Source organism: Vidua chalybeata, chromosome 6 (assembly GCF_026979565.1).
Source record: "Vidua chalybeata isolate OUT-0048 chromosome 6, bVidCha1 merged haplotype, whole genome shotgun sequence".
Lineage (NCBI taxonomy): Eukaryota > Metazoa > Chordata > Aves > Passeriformes > Viduidae > Vidua > Vidua chalybeata.
This window is the reverse complement of record NC_071535.1, coordinates 12,185,170-12,203,668: the sequence shown is the minus strand read 5'-3', so window position 1 is coordinate 12,203,668 and position 18,499 is coordinate 12,185,170. Positions and strand designations below refer to the sequence as shown.

The 18,499-nt window shown below is 40.9% G+C and overlaps 1 protein-coding gene across 13 annotated transcripts in view; it reads left to right on the top strand.

Annotated features, from left to right (window-relative positions):
* The window catches only part of EML1 (EMAP like 1), a 121,211-nt gene that overhangs the window by 38,923 nt on the left and 63,789 nt on the right, over positions 1-18,499 (top strand). For 6 of the 13 annotated variants that reach the window (XM_053945204.1, XM_053945203.1, XM_053945202.1 and 3 more), the window contains exon 1: positions 3,644-3,848. The exons of 1 other annotated variant lie outside the window; for it this stretch is intronic. In XM_053945204.1, coding sequence (XP_053801179.1) covers positions 3,782-3,848 — 67 coding nt within the window. In that variant the 5' untranslated portion in view covers positions 3,644-3,781. Of the gene's footprint in view, positions 1-3,642; positions 3,849-18,499 lie in introns of those variants that run through there. 6 more of the 13 variants (XM_053945199.1, XM_053945200.1, XM_053945198.1 and 3 more) reach the window with 3 other exon arrangements.

The window sequence follows — 18,499 nt, the reverse complement described above, 5'->3', positions numbered from 1 at the left end:
GCAGTGCTTCAGCTTTTTAATGGATGAAACTTCTGACTCACAGAGGAAAAGCAAACCTTGAACAAGTGTACAATTTAAAAGCTTCCAGGCTCAAGCAGAGCCCAACTGCTGCATTAAGTAAGAATGTGAATGGTGAAATGGACTCTTACATGTTAAATGGAAACACAGTGAGCTACAGAAATGAGCTTAGCTCCCTTTGATCATGCTTCAGTAAATGTGACCTATCAAATGATTGCTAAAGAGCTTGAGGGGATCTTCAAATGTTAGTCATGGTAAAACAGATGCTATAATTATATCCACTGATAAATTTTAGCAAAACCAGCACATTTGCTGATGGTGCTAGATGCTTTGCCTGATGAAGATTTCTCTAGTTACAATGTACATTCCGTGTGCACAGCAGCTATCCAAGCTTCCCTGATCTGTTCAGCAGACAGGCTTTGCACTGACCTGAAAGAAGAGCCCTCCAGTCTCTGTGGTGAATTGAGCCTTCACCTTGTATAAACTCTGCACAGAAGGGCTCACTGCACCTGATGCCATCAGCAGCTCTGCACAGCGGGCTTTGCCACTGACAGCCAGATTCCAGTGTGCTTCCCTTAGCAAGTGCCACCACCTCCCCTGCACAAACCTGCTGGAAGCAGTGGCATTCCGCACAGACCCAGGGGACAGCTATGAAGGGCAGGCTGTCCAAGCTACCACCACAGGGTGAAAGCAGCCCAATCCTGTTTTCAGGAAGGGATAAAGAGAACATCAGAATTTTCAGGAATTGGATGTTGGTGATCCTAGTGAACCCCTCCCAACTCAGAATATTCTTTGATTTGGTGAAATTTGACTACAGCCTGGTAACAGGGAGTGAAAGCAAGTCTTCTTTGTCCTAATATTGGTGTATATGAACTCCTAAAAGCTCAGTGAGGGATGGGTGAAAGCTCTTTTATTCTCACTTAGCTAATAGTAATTTGCATTACACTACTCAAGACAAAAATTAAGTCATTAGGTATAAAATACAGCTTTCAAAAAGGTAACACCATACAGTTTCTGACTGCTAGCAGTCATTGTGCACAAGTGTACAGCAACAAATCCTTTCCCAATACACCAGCCCCACTGTACTGCTCAGGATGCCACATTCCCACCTTAATGGTTTCACACTTACCAAAGAACTGGCTTTGAAATATACAAATGATGCAGGCTACAGTATACTGAAATATGGATAACTAAAAGTTTTTTTGATGTTTCACCATACCAGAAGAATTCCTAGAGACACACCAGTGCATCCTTCTAATCCATTCTGCCATTGTTCCCACAGCCAGACAGGATTTCTTTTTCATTTCATGCCTTGTGGTGCAGTTTAGTATAATGAGATTGTTACAGGTCTCAAAATCATTAAATTATGAAAGTGCTTCCCTCTTCTAACCCTTACTCTTAGAGTATAATAGAATCATAACAGCATCTGGAGACTGGAGCTGAGACCATTTTCTGTCACATCTCTGAGCTGATTTGCAGCACGCTGAGCTGAAAGGCTTCACAGACACCGTCACCATTCATTTCAGTGAGAAATCTATTGTAAGGTTTTACAAGTTGCATCTCTCTTTAAGGATAGATTAGATTTGAGTTTCTAAGTGACTTTTAATTTCTACTTTCTGAAATGGAGCTGCATTGCCTCTTTCTGGTCTTTCTCCTACTTTGACAAATCTCATAAAAGCTACTGGGCATTTACTTTTCTTATCTTTGTAGCAATCTCACTGACAACACAGTTTTTACTACAAACATAGTACTTTTAGATAGCATAGATTTAATATTTTTTATTTTCCAAAACTTAGACATCAGAAGGAGGTAGAGGTTAAAGTAACATTGACATCTTATGGTAAGCACACCTCTTGTCTCAAGATGGTAGAAAATAAGCTTATTAAAACATGTCTCAACCTCAAAAATAATAACCAAATGATGGCAACAATGTTTTAAAATTAAGGAAATTCTTAGTCAGAATTTTTACTGAAAATGAGCTTAATTTTTCTATTGTTGCAACTTGTCTGCCAAAAATCCCATATATGTCTTTCTGCATGTACAATGTTTTAGAATAATATAGCATTTTTGAAACATTTGATGGCTTATGAATGAAAAAGTCATGAGAAAACCTAAGGGCTCTGTGTTAAAGATAAGAAAGAATCATGTCTCATTTAAAACACTAAGAATACCTATATGCTTTTGCAGTTTTGAAGTAATTTTCTTTTTTTTTTTATCTCTGGTTTTGGTTTTTAAAAATTTATCATTAAATTACCACCGTTTTCTGTTATTTATAGCCCACAGCTATAAAATGCAGTTGTTTTTGTCTGATACAATTTAAGCACATGAGGCTGGGTAAATGCTTGTGCTGGAGATGACTTCAACTCTACCAGTATTGGCATTGGCAATTCAAGAGGGAGCACTTTTCACTCTGCTTTAACATGCAACTGATATCTCTGCCTAATTTTATAGCACACTTTTGTGGTAGCACTGCCATGGTTTAGTGGTTGGTGAAAAGACTCACACATACCAAACCCACGCCTGTAAATGGATCCACATGATGGAACTGCCCTGCAAAAAGCTCCTGGAAGGACTGGGGACTGAAGACATGACGTGTTAAGTGCTTCGGCATTTTTCAAGATGAAAGGTGCTATAGATGTGCAATGAATTATTTCCCTTGTGTCCCTTGAGGAGCTTGAACTAAAAATGTCTTTCAGTCACTGGACACTTCAACATTCCTTAGCACAGAAATTGAAGCCCAAAATGTATCAAATAATTTCACAATATTACTAGCCACTAGTTTTGGACCACTACCTTCATCTCACCACGAACGGACATTATGAATATACCTAGATAAAAACATGTTAAACAGTTAAAGTTGTTTTAGTATCCTGTATTGGGAAAGTGTATCACTCTTCAAACCACATAGTTTAAACTGTATAAAATGCCATAAGGAATTACAGTGTGTATAAGTCTTTTTGGTTTTCTAAGAGAGCGTCAATTACAATGTTGTCGTGACAGCTCCATCCTGTAGCCAGGAGAATCGCCACTGAAATCAGTGGAGGGCATAAGGTGCAATTACAGGCAGGCTGTTGCTTCGGTGGAAGAAACGAGAGGAGCCTCGGATAAGGCATCCGAGCGCTGAGGCAGCAGGGAGGGATGCTGGGGCTGCGTACGCGGGGCTCCCCGGCTGCACAGCTGCCACCGCAAAACCCCTGCCCCGCATGCAGGGACGCTGCAGCCCTAACCGAGTCCATGGTGGTACTTCGGGTTAACTCCCGGGTGATCGGCGGGCATCTCCCGCCGCAGGGCCGGGCAGTGTCTCTGCTCCATCTCGGCCCGATCGGGACACACTCGCGGTCCGGCGGCGGCAGAGCCCCGGCCGCGGCAGGGGGACCGCGCGGTTCGTCCTTCTCTCCGCCGCGGCCTGAAGCCGGCGGCTCCGCCGAGGAGAGATGGCCGCGCCGGCCGAAAGACGCGGCTCCTCGCTCGCCCTGCCGCCTCGGGGTCCCCCCCGCCTCCCGGGCCGCGCCGTGACGGCGGCCGCCCCGCCCCGGCCCGCCCCGGCCCGCCCCGCGGGTCTCCCCCCGCGCCTCGGCGGCGGAGCGGAGCGGAGCGGCCGCCGCCCCAGCCGCGGCGGAGTGAATGGGTTGCCATGGCAACTGAGTGAGGCAGGCAGCGAGGCCGCCGCGGCCCCAGCCGCCTCCGCTCCGCAGCGTGTGGGCGAGCAGGCAGCGGGCGGCCGCCGGGACAGCCGAGGGGACGCCGGGAGCGCAGCGGCAGGATGGAGGACGGCTTCTCCAGCTACAGCAGCCTCTACGACACCTCCTCGCTGCTCCAGTTCTGCAACGGTAAGGGCGGGGGCCGGCCCGGCGAGCAGCGGGGTCCTGGCGCTCCGGCGGGGCGGAGGCGGAGGCCGGCGCGGGGAAGGCAGCGCCGGGAGCGGGCCTGGTCAGGGCTGCCGGCGGCGGCTCCTCCGCCCAGGGCCGCCCGGCTCCGCGGCGCAACTCGGGGAGAAGAGGAGGAGGAGGGAGGAAACTTCACCCCCTTCAGCCTCCCCCGTTATTCGGCGGGAAACCTGCCAGCCCTCGGGGCGCTTCTGCGAGCAACTTCTGCACGTCCTTCATGGGAATATGCGGAGATTCGTGTGCGTATGTGGATGGTAGAGATGTCTGTGTGCATCTTTCCCAAAGGCAGATCTGGTAGCTCAAGCGATCGCCCACCGCTGCGTGTCTCCGTTACGCGTATGCCAACATACACACACATATATACATATAAATATATATATATCTTTATATATAAATGAACATATATATATGTATAAGACATGTATTTATATGCATGTATAGTGCCGAGCTGCCCGTGACCCCGGGGGCGCAGTGGGACGCCGCGGCGGGGGCAGGTGTCCTTCAGCCCCCTGCCCGCTCCCGGAGCCCACCCGGCGCCGCTCTGCACCGGCGAAGGGCGGTGTTGAGGTGCGAGATGCCTGTGTGGAGTTACGGGAGTTGGCCTGCAGTTACTGATTTTTCTTTCTGCTGTTTTTTTTAAGGTAGGGGTTATTGGGGTGGTGGCGTCACCTGGGTGGCAGCATGACAGGAGAGCTGCCAGGCTGCAGTGATGGATCGTAAAAAAGGAAGGAGATGAGGATCTGCCAGTGTCCTCACAGGCAGTATTGGAGATTGGCCTGCACAGTACTTGGGATTATTCAAGTAGCTGACATTTTCCTTGAGGGAAATAAATCCACTATTCTAAATATTACAGAGAGTTCTTCATGGTAAACTGTAATCTCAAAATACCTTACTTTGATATGAGTTCTTGCTTTCTAGCAGCAAAATTGTGAGCATTCATAAACTCATATTTCATATTTGTGGATGTCTTATTCCTCTACATTTTAGTAGTGGTCTCTGCTTTCTACTGCTGTCTGAACAGCTGAAGTCAGATTCATATGAAATTGCTTCACGACAGCAACTGCATCAGACATAGCTGCTCTTTCCTTGGAAGCTGTGAAGATGATAAATTTCACTTTATTTTCTTCGTGGTGTGGTGCAAGAAAGAGACAGGTTTGCAGAAAACTCTGATATGTGTGGACATGGAGATTGTGGGAACAGTTTTTTCAGGGCAGCAGGAGCCCACAGTGTGTGGGCTGTGCATTGTGCAGTGGCACTGTATTTTTGGAGCTCTTCAGGAGAGAAAACTATGACTGTGTATGGGGATTGTACACTAATAGCAGATGCCTGTTTTGCCTAAACTTAATAAATATTTCATTTTAAGTGTTTTTAATAAGGAATCAGAGCAATGTATTTCAAAGTTTATACTCTAATCCATTTATAAGCAAGCTGTCTTCCTACCAAAATCCCTGAGCTTTGCTTTTACAATGGTCATGATAGTAGCCTGCATGTGGGAGTAGAAGGAGTAGCATCACTTTCTGAATAGTTTCAAAAAGCAAAGTAGCTTTTTCCTGTGGACTGTCCCTCATGTTGATTTGGTAACTCTGAGCACCAATTATACTTGGTAGAAATAAGCCATATGTATTTTTACTGTACATAGGTTTTAAAATCTTAGTTAATCCTTAAGTATTATATTCTAGAATATGTTTCTAGAACAAATCACTTGCTTAGCTTTGTCTCATTGTAGATAGCGACCTCAAGGGCTGTTGTAAGTTTGTATTATTCTGTGCTTATAAAAGAAAGTGGTTGAATTCAGAAGCCCTTCATTTTACAAGTTAGCCTTTAGTGAGACTATATTAAATGAGATGAGGAATTAAAGATAATGAAGCCTTTGAGTACAGTCTTGAGGTAATCAGGTATTTTACACATGACCCATGAGGAAGAAAATACAAATAGAAGATGCCAGTGAGGGTTTTGAGGTTGGAAAGTGGTAAATAGAATTGCATTACAGGAAACTGGAAAGCTCTTGCATGTATAATGGGCAGTATGAAAAATGATGTGAAGTTGGGAGTGGGGCAGACATATAGAAGAAACCAAACCAAACAAGCAAGTGGTAGAGATAGAAAGACAATATGATTTTAGTATATGGTAAAGTGAAATACAGAATGGCTGGTAAGCACTCAAAGTCATCATTGTTGTATACTGTAAAGGTTCCTGTTCTGAATAGGATTAATTTTAGTTGTACAAGAAAAGACATGGTGGAATTTTCTGGTGCTCTCAAACAGAATAAATGATAAAGAGATGGCCTGTATGTATTGTTTCAAAAGATCAGGATGCAAAGGCTGTGCTCCTGAAAAAATATCTGTGGGTTACCTGTGGGGTAGCAACCAAGGTGTAGCCTGGGACAAGGATGGCTGCAGCCTCTCCCACTTCTCAATGCATTCTCCTTGTTTGGAGTGGGTGGGAGCCCAAGATGGGAACGGGAGTGAGGGAGCAGTAATGGGCAGGAAGCTGTGATGGGGATGAGGGAACAGGACCTTGTCTGGTGGAGGACCTGGTCAGGGAGAAAAAAGTTAATATGAGAGTAGATTTGCCCCGAACTTGCTCCTTTCTTTCTAGAAAGGGCCCTGGGTTCAGGAGGAGAATTTGGGTCTTCCCTCATATGCAGATTTAGTTTGCATGATTATTTAGTAATGTGTTTTTACGGCTTGTGATGTGTAAAAAATCAAGTAAATGGAGAAGGAAGGGAGAGAAGAAAGAGGGTGAGGAAAATATGTTAGTTTTGAGCTGCATGTCTAAAATCTAGGACAAATATTTAGCACAGCTAGTTCAAAGCCACCTACTTTCTTCAAACTCCTTTTTACAGAGTAGTAAAGCTACAGTTGGCATTTGAGAAGTACTGTGTTAATGAACACAAGTGTCAATCTGAGATAACATCAAAGCAAGAAATACAAACTTCCAATGTGATTTTAGGCAAGTTATTTCTTTCTTGATGCCTTAGTTTCCTTAGTTGTAAACTGAGCAGAAAGTGCATGCCTGCTTTGGAGGAGTTTATCATATTTATTGATTTGTTTGGTATCTCCCTCTTCAGTTTCAGAGGACAATCTTCAGATGCACAAAATGTTTTGTTAATTGCTCAGCCTGTTCTGTTTGTTTATTTTTAAGAAAGACACTAAAATAACTCCTCTTAAAGCCCAAGGACAGTTCTCAACTTACATGTCACTTTCCAGGTAATGAAGGACTCTGTTGGTTTATTTTGCATGTTGTAAAGTACAGCTTAGATAATATTAACTGTGCCTGGTTATAGATACCTTTCTTGGTATAGGAGTTACTTTTAGGTAGAAAGCCAGTATGTTTATCTACAGTCAATCAGGTTGTTAGTCATGTGTTATTTAAGCTGAAGGTAAAAGTGGAAGGATACTGATAAGGTGAGATAATGTTGAGGTTTTTAGCATCTGCTTAAAAACTGGTGGAGAGAACCATGCTGAACATGAAACCCTACCAAACAAGACACATACTAGAATTAGAGACAGTGCTCATCTCGCCTCCAGCTGATTTACTAAGCTGCAGCTGTGATCAGTACTGATGATAGACAGGTTGGGAAGACATGTAGGGTGTGGGCAGAGTTTTGTGGGTCCTCTGACCGCAAATCCCTGTCTATCTATTCTCTATCTATTTACACAGCCTTCACCACAGTAGGTGCTGTGGGCAGGATTATTAGGTATGTGAAATATAAAGGGTGAAATCTGGGATTCCTGCAAAATGCCTTAAAGATGGAAGTGAAAATTCATCTATGATTTCTTTGGAACTTGTAGCATCTTTTAAATGTCCTTCATGTGGCTACTGGGAAAATCATACTTGTCAAATGGCTATTCCTGCAACTACAAATGCCTTGTTTGACAGAAGCTTCAACTTCAGAGTATCTGGGTAAAGCAGTAAAAAAAAGTGTGAAACATTATTTCTTAATGAAATTGATGTATTTGGCAAGGGACTCCATAATATTAATTACAGTTCTGTTTAACAGATTACCTGAAGAGTAATTGTTAGTGAAAAATTTAAATTGATACAAACTATGCTATAATTTATTTTTTAACAAGAGCAGAATAATAACAGAATATGCTGAGTTGGAAGGGACCCACAAGGATCTGATCATCCAACTCTTAGCCCCGCACAGGACTATCCCCAAGAGGCACGCCAGGTGCCAAGAGCATTGTCCAGATGCTTCTTGAACTCTCTCAGGCTCCTGGAGAGCCAGTTCAGTGCCCAAGCACTCTGTGGGTGAAGAACCTTTCCCTGATATCCAACCTAAACTTCCCTTGACACAACTTCTGACTATGCTCTCTGGTTCTGACACTGGTCACTGCAGTGGCTGCCCGTCCTCTTCCCCTCATGAGGAAGTTGTAGACTGTGATGAGGTCTCCTCTTAGTCTCCTGTTCTCCAGGCTGAACAGATCAATAATAAAAAAACCTCTTAAGAAGTAATAGTTTCTTTTGGCTCCCTCTCCCCAAAATCACCAAAATCACTAAATCATATTAAGATTTTTGACAGGTAATAACTTTGATAACTGTCAGTCACTCTAAAGTTACAAAAAGTAAATTGTGTGACTCAGTTTTTGTCAGTCTATTTATGGTTTGAATCTTCTGCTTCTGTAATTCTTCTCCATTCCTGAAAACAAATCGAATATGTGTACCTCTTCTCTCTGACTCCTGTATCTGCAAGTGGAGCAATGCCTGTCAGTGAGGAAGTGAGCACCACAAACAGGAAATCTCTATGGACAGTATTATTCTGGTGGTTGTCTCTTCTTTCCCATTTGACTCTCACACTTCCTCTCCTTAACCTTCCTAATGCAGCCAGTTACCCTCTTCCTACCGCTGGACCAAAGTCACACAATATGGAACGGGTTAGGGAAGGAACAATGGTAAGTTGAGCCTTGTAGCTTTCAGGGCACCAGTTCAAATCTGTCAAGGGCTGGAAGAGACTGTAATTTGTTTTACTGTGATCACTTCCTAGCAATAGTGTACAACAAAATTGGATTTAATTCAGTGTTCGCTGGGCAGATTCATGCACTCTGTGTAGGAAAAGGTGTTGCAAGCATGTTCAAAAAGATGTTGCAAACATGTTAATAGCATTACTCATGTTGTTTTTCTCAGAAGTCCAAAACAACACAGTCAGAGAGACAAATCAGGCTTTCCCATGTCTCATCTCTAGACCTCTTCTCTCCAGAACAGCAGCATGTTCTGAACTCAGGGATGGAGGCCACTTGAAGCCACTTGATGCCCCACTTGAAGCTTCTACCAGTTTTGTAGGACATAAGATTTTATTACCTTAGACAGCATTGCTTAGACAGCATTTTCTTAATTTTTCTTTCAGTGAGATTTGTTCTGGCTCTTGCAGTCAAGCTCTTAAATGAAATGCTGAATTGGACTCTACATTAAGTGTCAGTTTTATACATTTTGGAGCTATACAGAGTATAAGTTGATTCTAGAATATTTTTCTTCACTACTGGAGTAAAGAGGAGGGAGAGGTGGCATACAGAAACACTTTTTTTTGTTGGTATGTGCAGTAATTGAATGCAGAATAAATCAGTATGCTATGAATTAAAAATAACTTGCTGCAATGGACACTTGCACAATATATATTGTTAGCCTATTAGAGCTCAGACTATTATTGCTAATAAGACACTATATAAGTAAACTGAATTTGTTGCCCTTTAATTAGCTATTTATTTCCAAAACATGAATTATTAACACTTGTGTTAGTCATGAATGGTGTTAATTATAGTTACTGGAATTTAATTTTTTTTCCTTTTTTTTTTTTAACTAAGCTTCTAAAAACAAATGAAAATGTAGACCAGTCATGAGAGAATCCTCTAGTGATAGTTAAACCTCAACAGAGAATCTGTGTCAGAGTTAGCAATATGGAGAGAAATTACAAGTATAAAGTATTTTATCATGAATAAAACAACATACAGAATTGCAAATTAAAGCATTGGGCTCTCAGCAGAGAAACATGCTTTATCTGATCTTCAAGGAGTTTAAAAAAAAATTAATAGTACTTTACGGAGCCGATAAAATATATGTTTTAATTTCTGATTAAAAATAGCAAATCTAAAATTCTTTTATTGAACCTTAAACCACGTGCAAATAATTGAAATAAGATTAAAATTATATTGAAAGTACATTATTAAAAAGGGAATATACGTGAGGAGACAGTGAGGGAGTACACCAATCAGTGACATACATTTTAATAGGTTTTATTCTGACTTCCCTCTTCTTTCACCTTTCCTTAGGAATTTAAGATGAAGATTTTAAAGTTGATGTGCCGTTCTTTTGTCAAGAGAAGTTTTGTGAAGCTGTAATAAAGAACTTGTCTTTTGATCTCTAAAATCTTGAGGATGATGAGAGAGAATAAGTAGGAAGGTTATATGAAACATTTTTTGTTGGGTGCTTGCTCTTTGCAAATGACACTAATTGGGCAACCATAAGGAATTGTGAAAGCTTAAAGGGAGTGCAAAAAGGAGCTGTAGATGAAACTCTTCTTCCATGAATCATAATTTAAAATGTTCGTCCATTACGTAATTAAAACGTGGAAGTAGCTCCCTGAGGTTTTTTAGGAGATGGGGTGGGGATAATGATATGTTAACATGATTTCACTAAATTAATTCTTTGGAAAGTAATTAAGTGAGATTGTCCATACTCCATTACTTCCAAAGGGTAATATCTGACATGGTCCATCATATTGTCATCTTGCTTTGAAATGACTGATTATTGAATAAATATGTAATACTAATTTGAAAAGTAGCACTGGAGATCTCTAGCACTGTTTTTAGGTATTGTGGAATGTAGAAATTAATCACCTTTTTGGATTTAAAATCTGAAATAAGCACTTCATTGTGATAAAAACAGTTTGCATTTCTTAACAGCATAGACCCTGTATTTGATTGGAAACTTATGCCAAGATTCCTGCAGACAGGAATGAAAAAATGTTTTCTGGTTTTAAGTATGACTTCTATAATCTGTTGCGGGCCAATACGTGGAGCACTGCTACTGGCTTTTAGTCATCTGAGAATTGAGTGTGAACAAGGCTTAGGAACCTAAGCTAAGCTTTGAAATGTGGGACTCCTAAGATGCAGAATAGATGAACACATTTCAGTATGTGAATAGAGAAACAATCTTTGTTTCAAGCTAGTAAAGGCAAATATTTTCAAATTAAAACTTTGTACTGAACCTTGTATTTTATGAAAATTAGATCTTTTTCTTACAACTGTGTTGGAAAACATAGCAGACTGAAACAGCCTTTGACGTTTCCCAGTACAGCTCCTGTACACTCTAGTGGGGCTAACTGGGCACTGGTGTCTAGAATTTCCTTGAGTCTGTTAAAGGTTTCTGTACCCTGAAGTCAGAAGCATTAGGAGCAGCTCTTACTTTATTTTTTTCCTTTGGTGAAAAAAAAAAAAATCCCTTTGAAACCTGAGAAAGATTTAAAACCAATTACCATTTTGTTGCTTCCTTTTCCCCTTCCCAATGCAGCATTTCACAAGCTGTTTTACCCAGATCTGTTGCTACCTAGAAAGCATCCTTCCATCTCCCACGTGGAGATGCTGCTTTAAAGAGCTTGCAGGATGTGGCAGGTGGGTCCTCGTGCTGCCCTGGAGCAGGTACGTCAGGGTTTGGGTGTTACCCACGTTGTCGCGCTGCGCGGTGCCCGATGAACAGCACGGTGCCCGAGGGTGGCTTCTTGGAGGTCACTGAGGTCCATGGCTACATGGGTGGTCCAGCAAGGCTAGCTGGGCCACAGGGGGCAACGAGGTCTTTATCTAAACTGATAAAAACCTTACAGGCATTAGCATATTCTGAGGCTCAGGCCAGTCTTTATTCAAACCAGTGTCTGCATTCCTACCTTTTTGCTTTACATCTTCCAAATGCAGGCCAGAATTATAGGGCAGTAGCAGACAGGACTATGCTTAAATGATCTGAAAAGTCAGGCCATCGTTTTTAGGTTACAAACTGTGAATCTAAAGATTGAATTTTGAATTAAATTTTTAAATTGAATTTAAGGAGTTTCTGTCCATGCATTATATGAGGCAGTGTTATAAAGCACATGTATAATACCTCAGTGTAACACAGTAAATAATTACTGATGTGATTTGGGGTAAGAAGCAAAATCTAGACAATGTGCAGGTGATAGAAATTTGATTGTGGACTTCAGTAGGACTGAACTTTGAAACTCTGGAAATGATCATGGCAAAGCCCAGTTGAATCTAAAAAAATGAGTATTCTTAGAAATTTTGGCTCTCATAGTAAAATATGTATCTATTGTAGTTTAGTGAACTCTGTATAATGCCATGCTAGGAAGGAGGTGTGATGGTAGGTTCTTGCTTTTTTTCCCTTTATCTCCCTAGATAGTGTGAGAAGTCCTTGTGGTAGCTGTATTTCAGTTTGGAAATAAGTGATTTCCTCTGTGTTCAGTGGTTTCAATGAACTAATGAGGGGTCCTTTGGGACTAAATATTTTATACAATTTTAAAGTTAAGCATTTATATGTTTTGCAAGGCTTGAGGCCTTTCTCCACAGAGAAGTGAGAAAAGATCCATTTATAAATTTGGGGGGTTGGTGTGTGGTCCAGCAGACCCCCAGTGTAGGCTGGGGTCGGCTACTGGTGGCATACAGATAAGCCTTTTCTTGACTGGTGTACTGCAGGGTCTCGCAGCTGAAGGGCTGTATAATTAAAAGAGGAATATGTAAGGTGCACTAGCTCTGTGAGGCTGCACTTCAGCACCTGCTATGTCCACCTTAGCAGGAACTGTGGGACAAGAGAAAGAAATCTGTAAAGCAAAACAGTTTGTGGTGAGGGCTGGGGTATCCAGTGTCTCTGCATTTACTGTGAGCTAGCTCTAAGATAATGCCATGTACCAAACACACTCCAGTACTGGAGCACTCCTGCTGTGCTACTGGAGTGCTCTCCCAAGACTTGGCCTCTCTATGAACCAAAGAGGTGTGATGGGTGACAAACACTGCATAAGCATCTTTGGGTCCAAACTAAAATATGTATAGGGAGCTGTGGCAGCTGGAGCTGGGGCAGTTGTATTGTTGTAGTCTTTGAGAGATGTTTTCTCCCACTCTCTAGTGTTTAGCCATTATTCATTCTGATTGGGAAGTAACATGGTCAGTACACCAACAGAGGAGTTGCGTCCTTGATGTTCTGTCCTGATTTTCTTGAGAAGAGATTTTTAATACCGTGAACAAGAGACCGTAGGACCTGTGTTTGACTTGAGCACTTCTTTAGGTCTGAAGATTTTTTTAACAGTTTCTCTGTCGGAAAGATCATTATAAGTGTTGGTCATGTTCAGAACAAAAAATTTAAAACTCCAGACTTCTTTCTTTTGAGCAAGTTTTAATGGATCAGACAGAACTAAAATCAAGGCTTTACATTTACAACAATCCTGCTTTACTGAAGGATCTATGTCATTTTTAAGGCAGAAAGAGGGGAAGGAATATGGGTGTAGCAGTCTATCTGTCCTTTTTATTATTTAATAGCTTGTTGTTTCCATCTCTGGTTTTAAAGCTGAATAAACAGGATACAAATAATAAGGGCTTTGGTTATGGGGCTCTGTCCCCAGATTGTTATTGATTATTGTGTGGTGGGTTTTGCTTAGATTGTTTTTACTGCATTGGATGACCTGTTGTTTGAAAGACTTAAGATAAGCATGTTATCTGTGCAAGCCTGAAAAAAAATGGTTGTGAATATCACACCAATACTATTTCAGAATAAATTTATAGCTGAATTACATTGTTAGTTATTTGAATGGTATTTCAGCTTTCTTTTATGATCTGGAGGCTTTGTTTTGGTTTTAGGAAAGAGTTAAATAACTGAGTTGTGGGATTAAATGTTCAGCTATGGAATTGAAAAATGGTTGCTGTTGTGTTAAGTGAATGCTTTACAACTGAAATTCATGGAAGCTGGAAAACACATTTGTTGGTATGGTCTCCCGAGAGCAATATATTTGTATCTACTCACTTATTTTTTATGGAGCACAGGGCTTTAGGCATTAGGGTGAAACTTTACAGCAGTGAACAGAATAGTGTGGTTTATTCCAGCATTGCCTCATGTGTAAATTATTTGAGAGATTCTGTTCTGTAGCTGTCAGTTCTTGGTAAGATACTGTTGCTTGTATTTTAGCTTCTTCTGTGAGCACATACCCCTGCATGATTGATCTGCTTATTTCTAAATTTTGTTTAAATAGGGGGAGTCTATAGCAGGCCAACCTACCACTTCCCACCCTCCCACAGGGCCAAGATGAATCAAAAGAACTCTTTCTCCTTTCATCTGCCCTCTTAAAATTAAATGTACCTTGTTTCTGATGCATATGGATGTAATACAATCATTTTTCTAACTTTGAAGATGAGTAACACTATGTGATAATGTTTCAGCTGTTTCAATGAAATGAAAGGATAGAAAGTAACATAGATGGGGAGACAAAGGGATGTTAAAGATGACAGGCTCAGTCCTTCAAATGTTATGTGATAAGAGGGTGTATGGTGTTCCTTAGGAGTAAAGGTTAATAAACCAGAGAGCTGTGGGAGCTGGAAGATAGCACTGTAAAATTCAGAAGACGGAGGTTAAATGGATTCTGATCTTGAGGGCAAACCTGTTGTCCCTGCCCCACTGCCCGTTTCCATTTTCACCTGGGGCTGATAAGCCACACCACACTGTGCAGCTGCTCAGGAGGAAGGTCTCGTTTCCCCTTCCCTTACTTGGTGTCTGTGGTTTTACCTACTTGATGGACTAAATTGTCAGGAGCTAGTTTAACATGCTAACCTAACAGAAGAAAAAAAAAAAATTAAAAACAGGCAGTATCTGTGTGTGGTATTTTGGTTTTGATTTTGCTGGGTTCGTTTTCTGCAAAGTTGGAGAATTAAATCAGTTTTCAGAGGCAGCAAAAGATAAATTGTAGGAGAAGCGGGTGCTGCAGGCGGACTGGGGGCTTCTAGAATGGCCGTTGTGTCGTGTGGAACTGGACCCTTGCTTTTGTCAATGCAGCTGCTTGTGGCACCATGTGTTGCACAGCATCAATAAATTAATCCAAGTTGGAAGTGTTGCCCATCTGTTGTGTATTGTAGCAGGTAGAAGTGATCCCCTTTTTCCGGTCTTGTGCCAGGCATAGTGGTGGTAGGCAAACTTTTAAAACAGTGCATAAGGTGGTACAAGGGAGAGACACACAGCTGCTGAAGACTAATAAAGAGGGAAACTACTTTTTGACTGCTACAAATATGATTGAATATTGAATTAAGGTTCATAGAGGTGGAAAATTACCTATGCATCATAAATTTAATTTCCAGTCCACCTACCAATTCTAAGCAGAGTGAACTCTTAGAGTGAACATAAAGTTTTTACCATTGAGATTCCTGTCTTTCTTTGGTGAATGTTTAGTTTTTGTAATTGTTTTTCATGTGTGTCTCTGTGTGGTTTTTTGTTTTTTTCCCTCCCTGGAAACTATGACTCTCAATCTTTTTTGTAATCCTTTTTATGTGCTCTTCAGAATATGACATCACATTCAATTAAAAAAAGAATCATAGTTAGCCCCAGGCACACAGGTGTACTCAATATTTTTTAAACTGAAATTTTAATTAGTAATTGAATATCACCTACTTTTTTCCTTGCACTTTGGAAATTTGTAGTTTCGTATTTCTTAGAATTTTCCTTTATAGTTTTGAGATAGAAGTAAAATTTCTATCAAAAAAACAATAATCTCTTCTTTCTTACATTACTTTACTTGAGAACATACTTGTTTCAGGGGAATGTTCATCAGATTATTCCATAACTTTTCAGGAAAAGACATCTCTAAAACCAGAATTAATCAGTAACAAACATCATCAGTGTGATGCTGCTGCTCTGTTCTCAGAACCAAATCTGGGCATTCTTTTGATTACAGGAGACTCATTGCAAAGAGAAGAGGAAGATCCACAAGATCTCTGTGCATTGAGGAATTTAAACACAAATATTCTTGCAGGAGCTGGTAATCATCTTCAGCACTCCCATATAGGAAGGCCTGGATTAAAAATTTTGTGATTGAGAGAGAGTTTAGTCTTTTGTTTGTTTACTCTTCATCGTTTCCAAGAAGATTAAATAGGCCTAAAGCAGCTCCAGTGATTCCTGCAAGGCTCTGTTGGATTTTGTGAAGCCCAGAAACCATTTGGTTGATGCTGAGTTATTAACCTTGGTAGCTGTGACTCAAAAGGTTATGAGAGATTTGTGTGCATATTGTTCCAGGAGTGGGTAACTTCAGGGCTTTTCCTCCTTTCTAGTTTTTATATTTGAGTTTTTAATTTAAAAAAAAAAAATAGCCTCAGGGAGTCCTCTAAATCTAAGCCTTTTACTGTCTTCTGAATTTGGCAGTTACTTCTCTTGGTTTAAATCTCTAGGCATGTGTGATGTGAAGCTTTGCAGTAGCTGTTGCCTGGGTGAAGCCTCTCTGGAGGCAAGGAGAAGGATAAAGTTTTGACATTTTCTTTCTTTCCATCTTGCAGATATTTTAACTGAAGTGAAACAGCTGATTTTTAGTAGAGACTCTAAAATTACAGAATTGCTAAGACTGTCTCTTTTGTGGTTTGGTTTTAATTTAGAACAATTGCTAAAATCAGTGGTGTGGAAAGCCACATGCATTTTGTCAGTGTTTTACTATCTGGCATTAGGAACTGGTTAATCCATTTAAGAAGAGGAACAAGAGATTCAATAGGCAGATGTTACAGCCCAACCCCACATCTTAGATGTTGCCCAATGGACCACTGACAAATACCAGAAAAGGCAAAGAGAGATATTTGGGTGGGGGCAAAAACCCCAGCAGAAGTTTCTCGTTCTTTGTAATTCTGGTTCTACGTAGTGTCTACCAGTCCCATGCTAAGTGAGCAAACAATTGCCAAGCCCATGGCAGTCTGTATCCCAAAGAGCAAGCACCTTACCTTCACCTTCCGAGCAAGACTCTGTCTCAGCACGGCTTGTGTGCTTACCCCAAGAACGAAATAGATACAGGCCATCTTCTCCTGGCTATTCCAGTCTGGCCCCCTTAAAATAACTGTCTTGTTGTACAGGATAGGAAGTAGGACAATACATCAGGGAGGAAAAAAAGCTATTTCAAACATCTTGATTATGACGTGGTGAAAGTCTTTCTGTTTGGGTGTTTCCAGCTGTTTCTGGCACAGAGCACTTCTGACACTGCACTGGTTTGTATTAACTAGGTTTACTAGATTTAGTAGTGGCTAAAATACATACAGTGATTTTAAAACAATTGGTGTTGTGCAGCCATTGCTCAGTTTACCAAGCTGTCTGTGTTCTTCTATGCTGCAAAGACCGTGTACTGTGGAAGCTTTATCTTTACTGTAAAGGTAGTAGTAAGATTTTTTTCATATAAACTTAATTTATCTTAAGAAGTGTAAATTATCTGGTTTTACATGCAGTTTATTGGAGTACCTTTTGTTCTGCTGCATAAATAGGTAGACTTATATAAAAATTTAAAGTCACTTTGTGCTGCAAACAGCAATTCTGTAACTCTGCTGACAAGTCAGCAACTTGCACAGTTGTGAAATCTTTCCTTTTTTTCCAGTTACGACTGGGAAAAATTGCCATGTTGTTGCTCTTACAAGTCCATGTTACCTGTCCTTTAGCAAGCTGTGGTTGAGCGCTGCATACTAAATGTCAGTTATCATATTGTGCAATCTGTATGAGCAGAATTCCCACTTCCACAGCTGTGGCAGTAGAAATGGGAAGCAGTCAAATAAACTCAGTCCCTCAAGGCTCCTCCCAAGGTGACTGGTGCAGAGTGCAGTGAGGTCCAGGGAATTATTCTGACCTTTTGGAGGCACAAACCTTGGGAAACAAATGAATGTCATTAAAGTAATGACATCTTTCAGATGATAAAAGTAGCAGCTTTAAAAAAAAAAAAAAGCTTTTGACACTTTTGACAGGCTTGCACATGATAATTAGATAGTAAAAAGAAGGTGTGGGTTGGCAAGGCATTAGATATGAATGATATGCAGGTTTGTATCCATTTTTCTTTAAGCTATGTTGCGCTGAAGTCCCATGAACAGTTGTGTAAAGCAGAGGTTTTAAAGTGAAAATGGATTGTATCCATTTGAAATAATTCAAGGGAAGCTGGGGAAAGCTACTGGCACTCTTCTTTTGAATAACTCCTTTGCCTCGTTAAAAAGCTCTTAATACAGCATATTATGGGTATAATCTTAGAACTATGTGCATTGGCTTACCCAGTGTCTATTTATTCACTTTCAAATTAACTTTCAGGAATAATAAGCTTTTTCTTGCACTGTATTTTCTGAACATTACCCTTACTGCCTTTACAACCTGTCAAGGATGCAGGAAAACAGCTAAAGAAGAGGGTGACTTTTGTAATTTGCATAGAAAAGGAAAAGGAAGAATGGGAAGAGGGAGTGAAGATGAAGAAGGGCCTTGACCTACCTATAGTGTATGAATTTTATGATTAGTCCACAGGAAAATTGGTTAAGGCACATAAGGCAGAAGACAATACATGGCATTTAGTATTCCTGTGGGATTTGGGGATCTTCAGCTTAATTTGTCAGGGTATCATCAGCAGGCCAAATGTA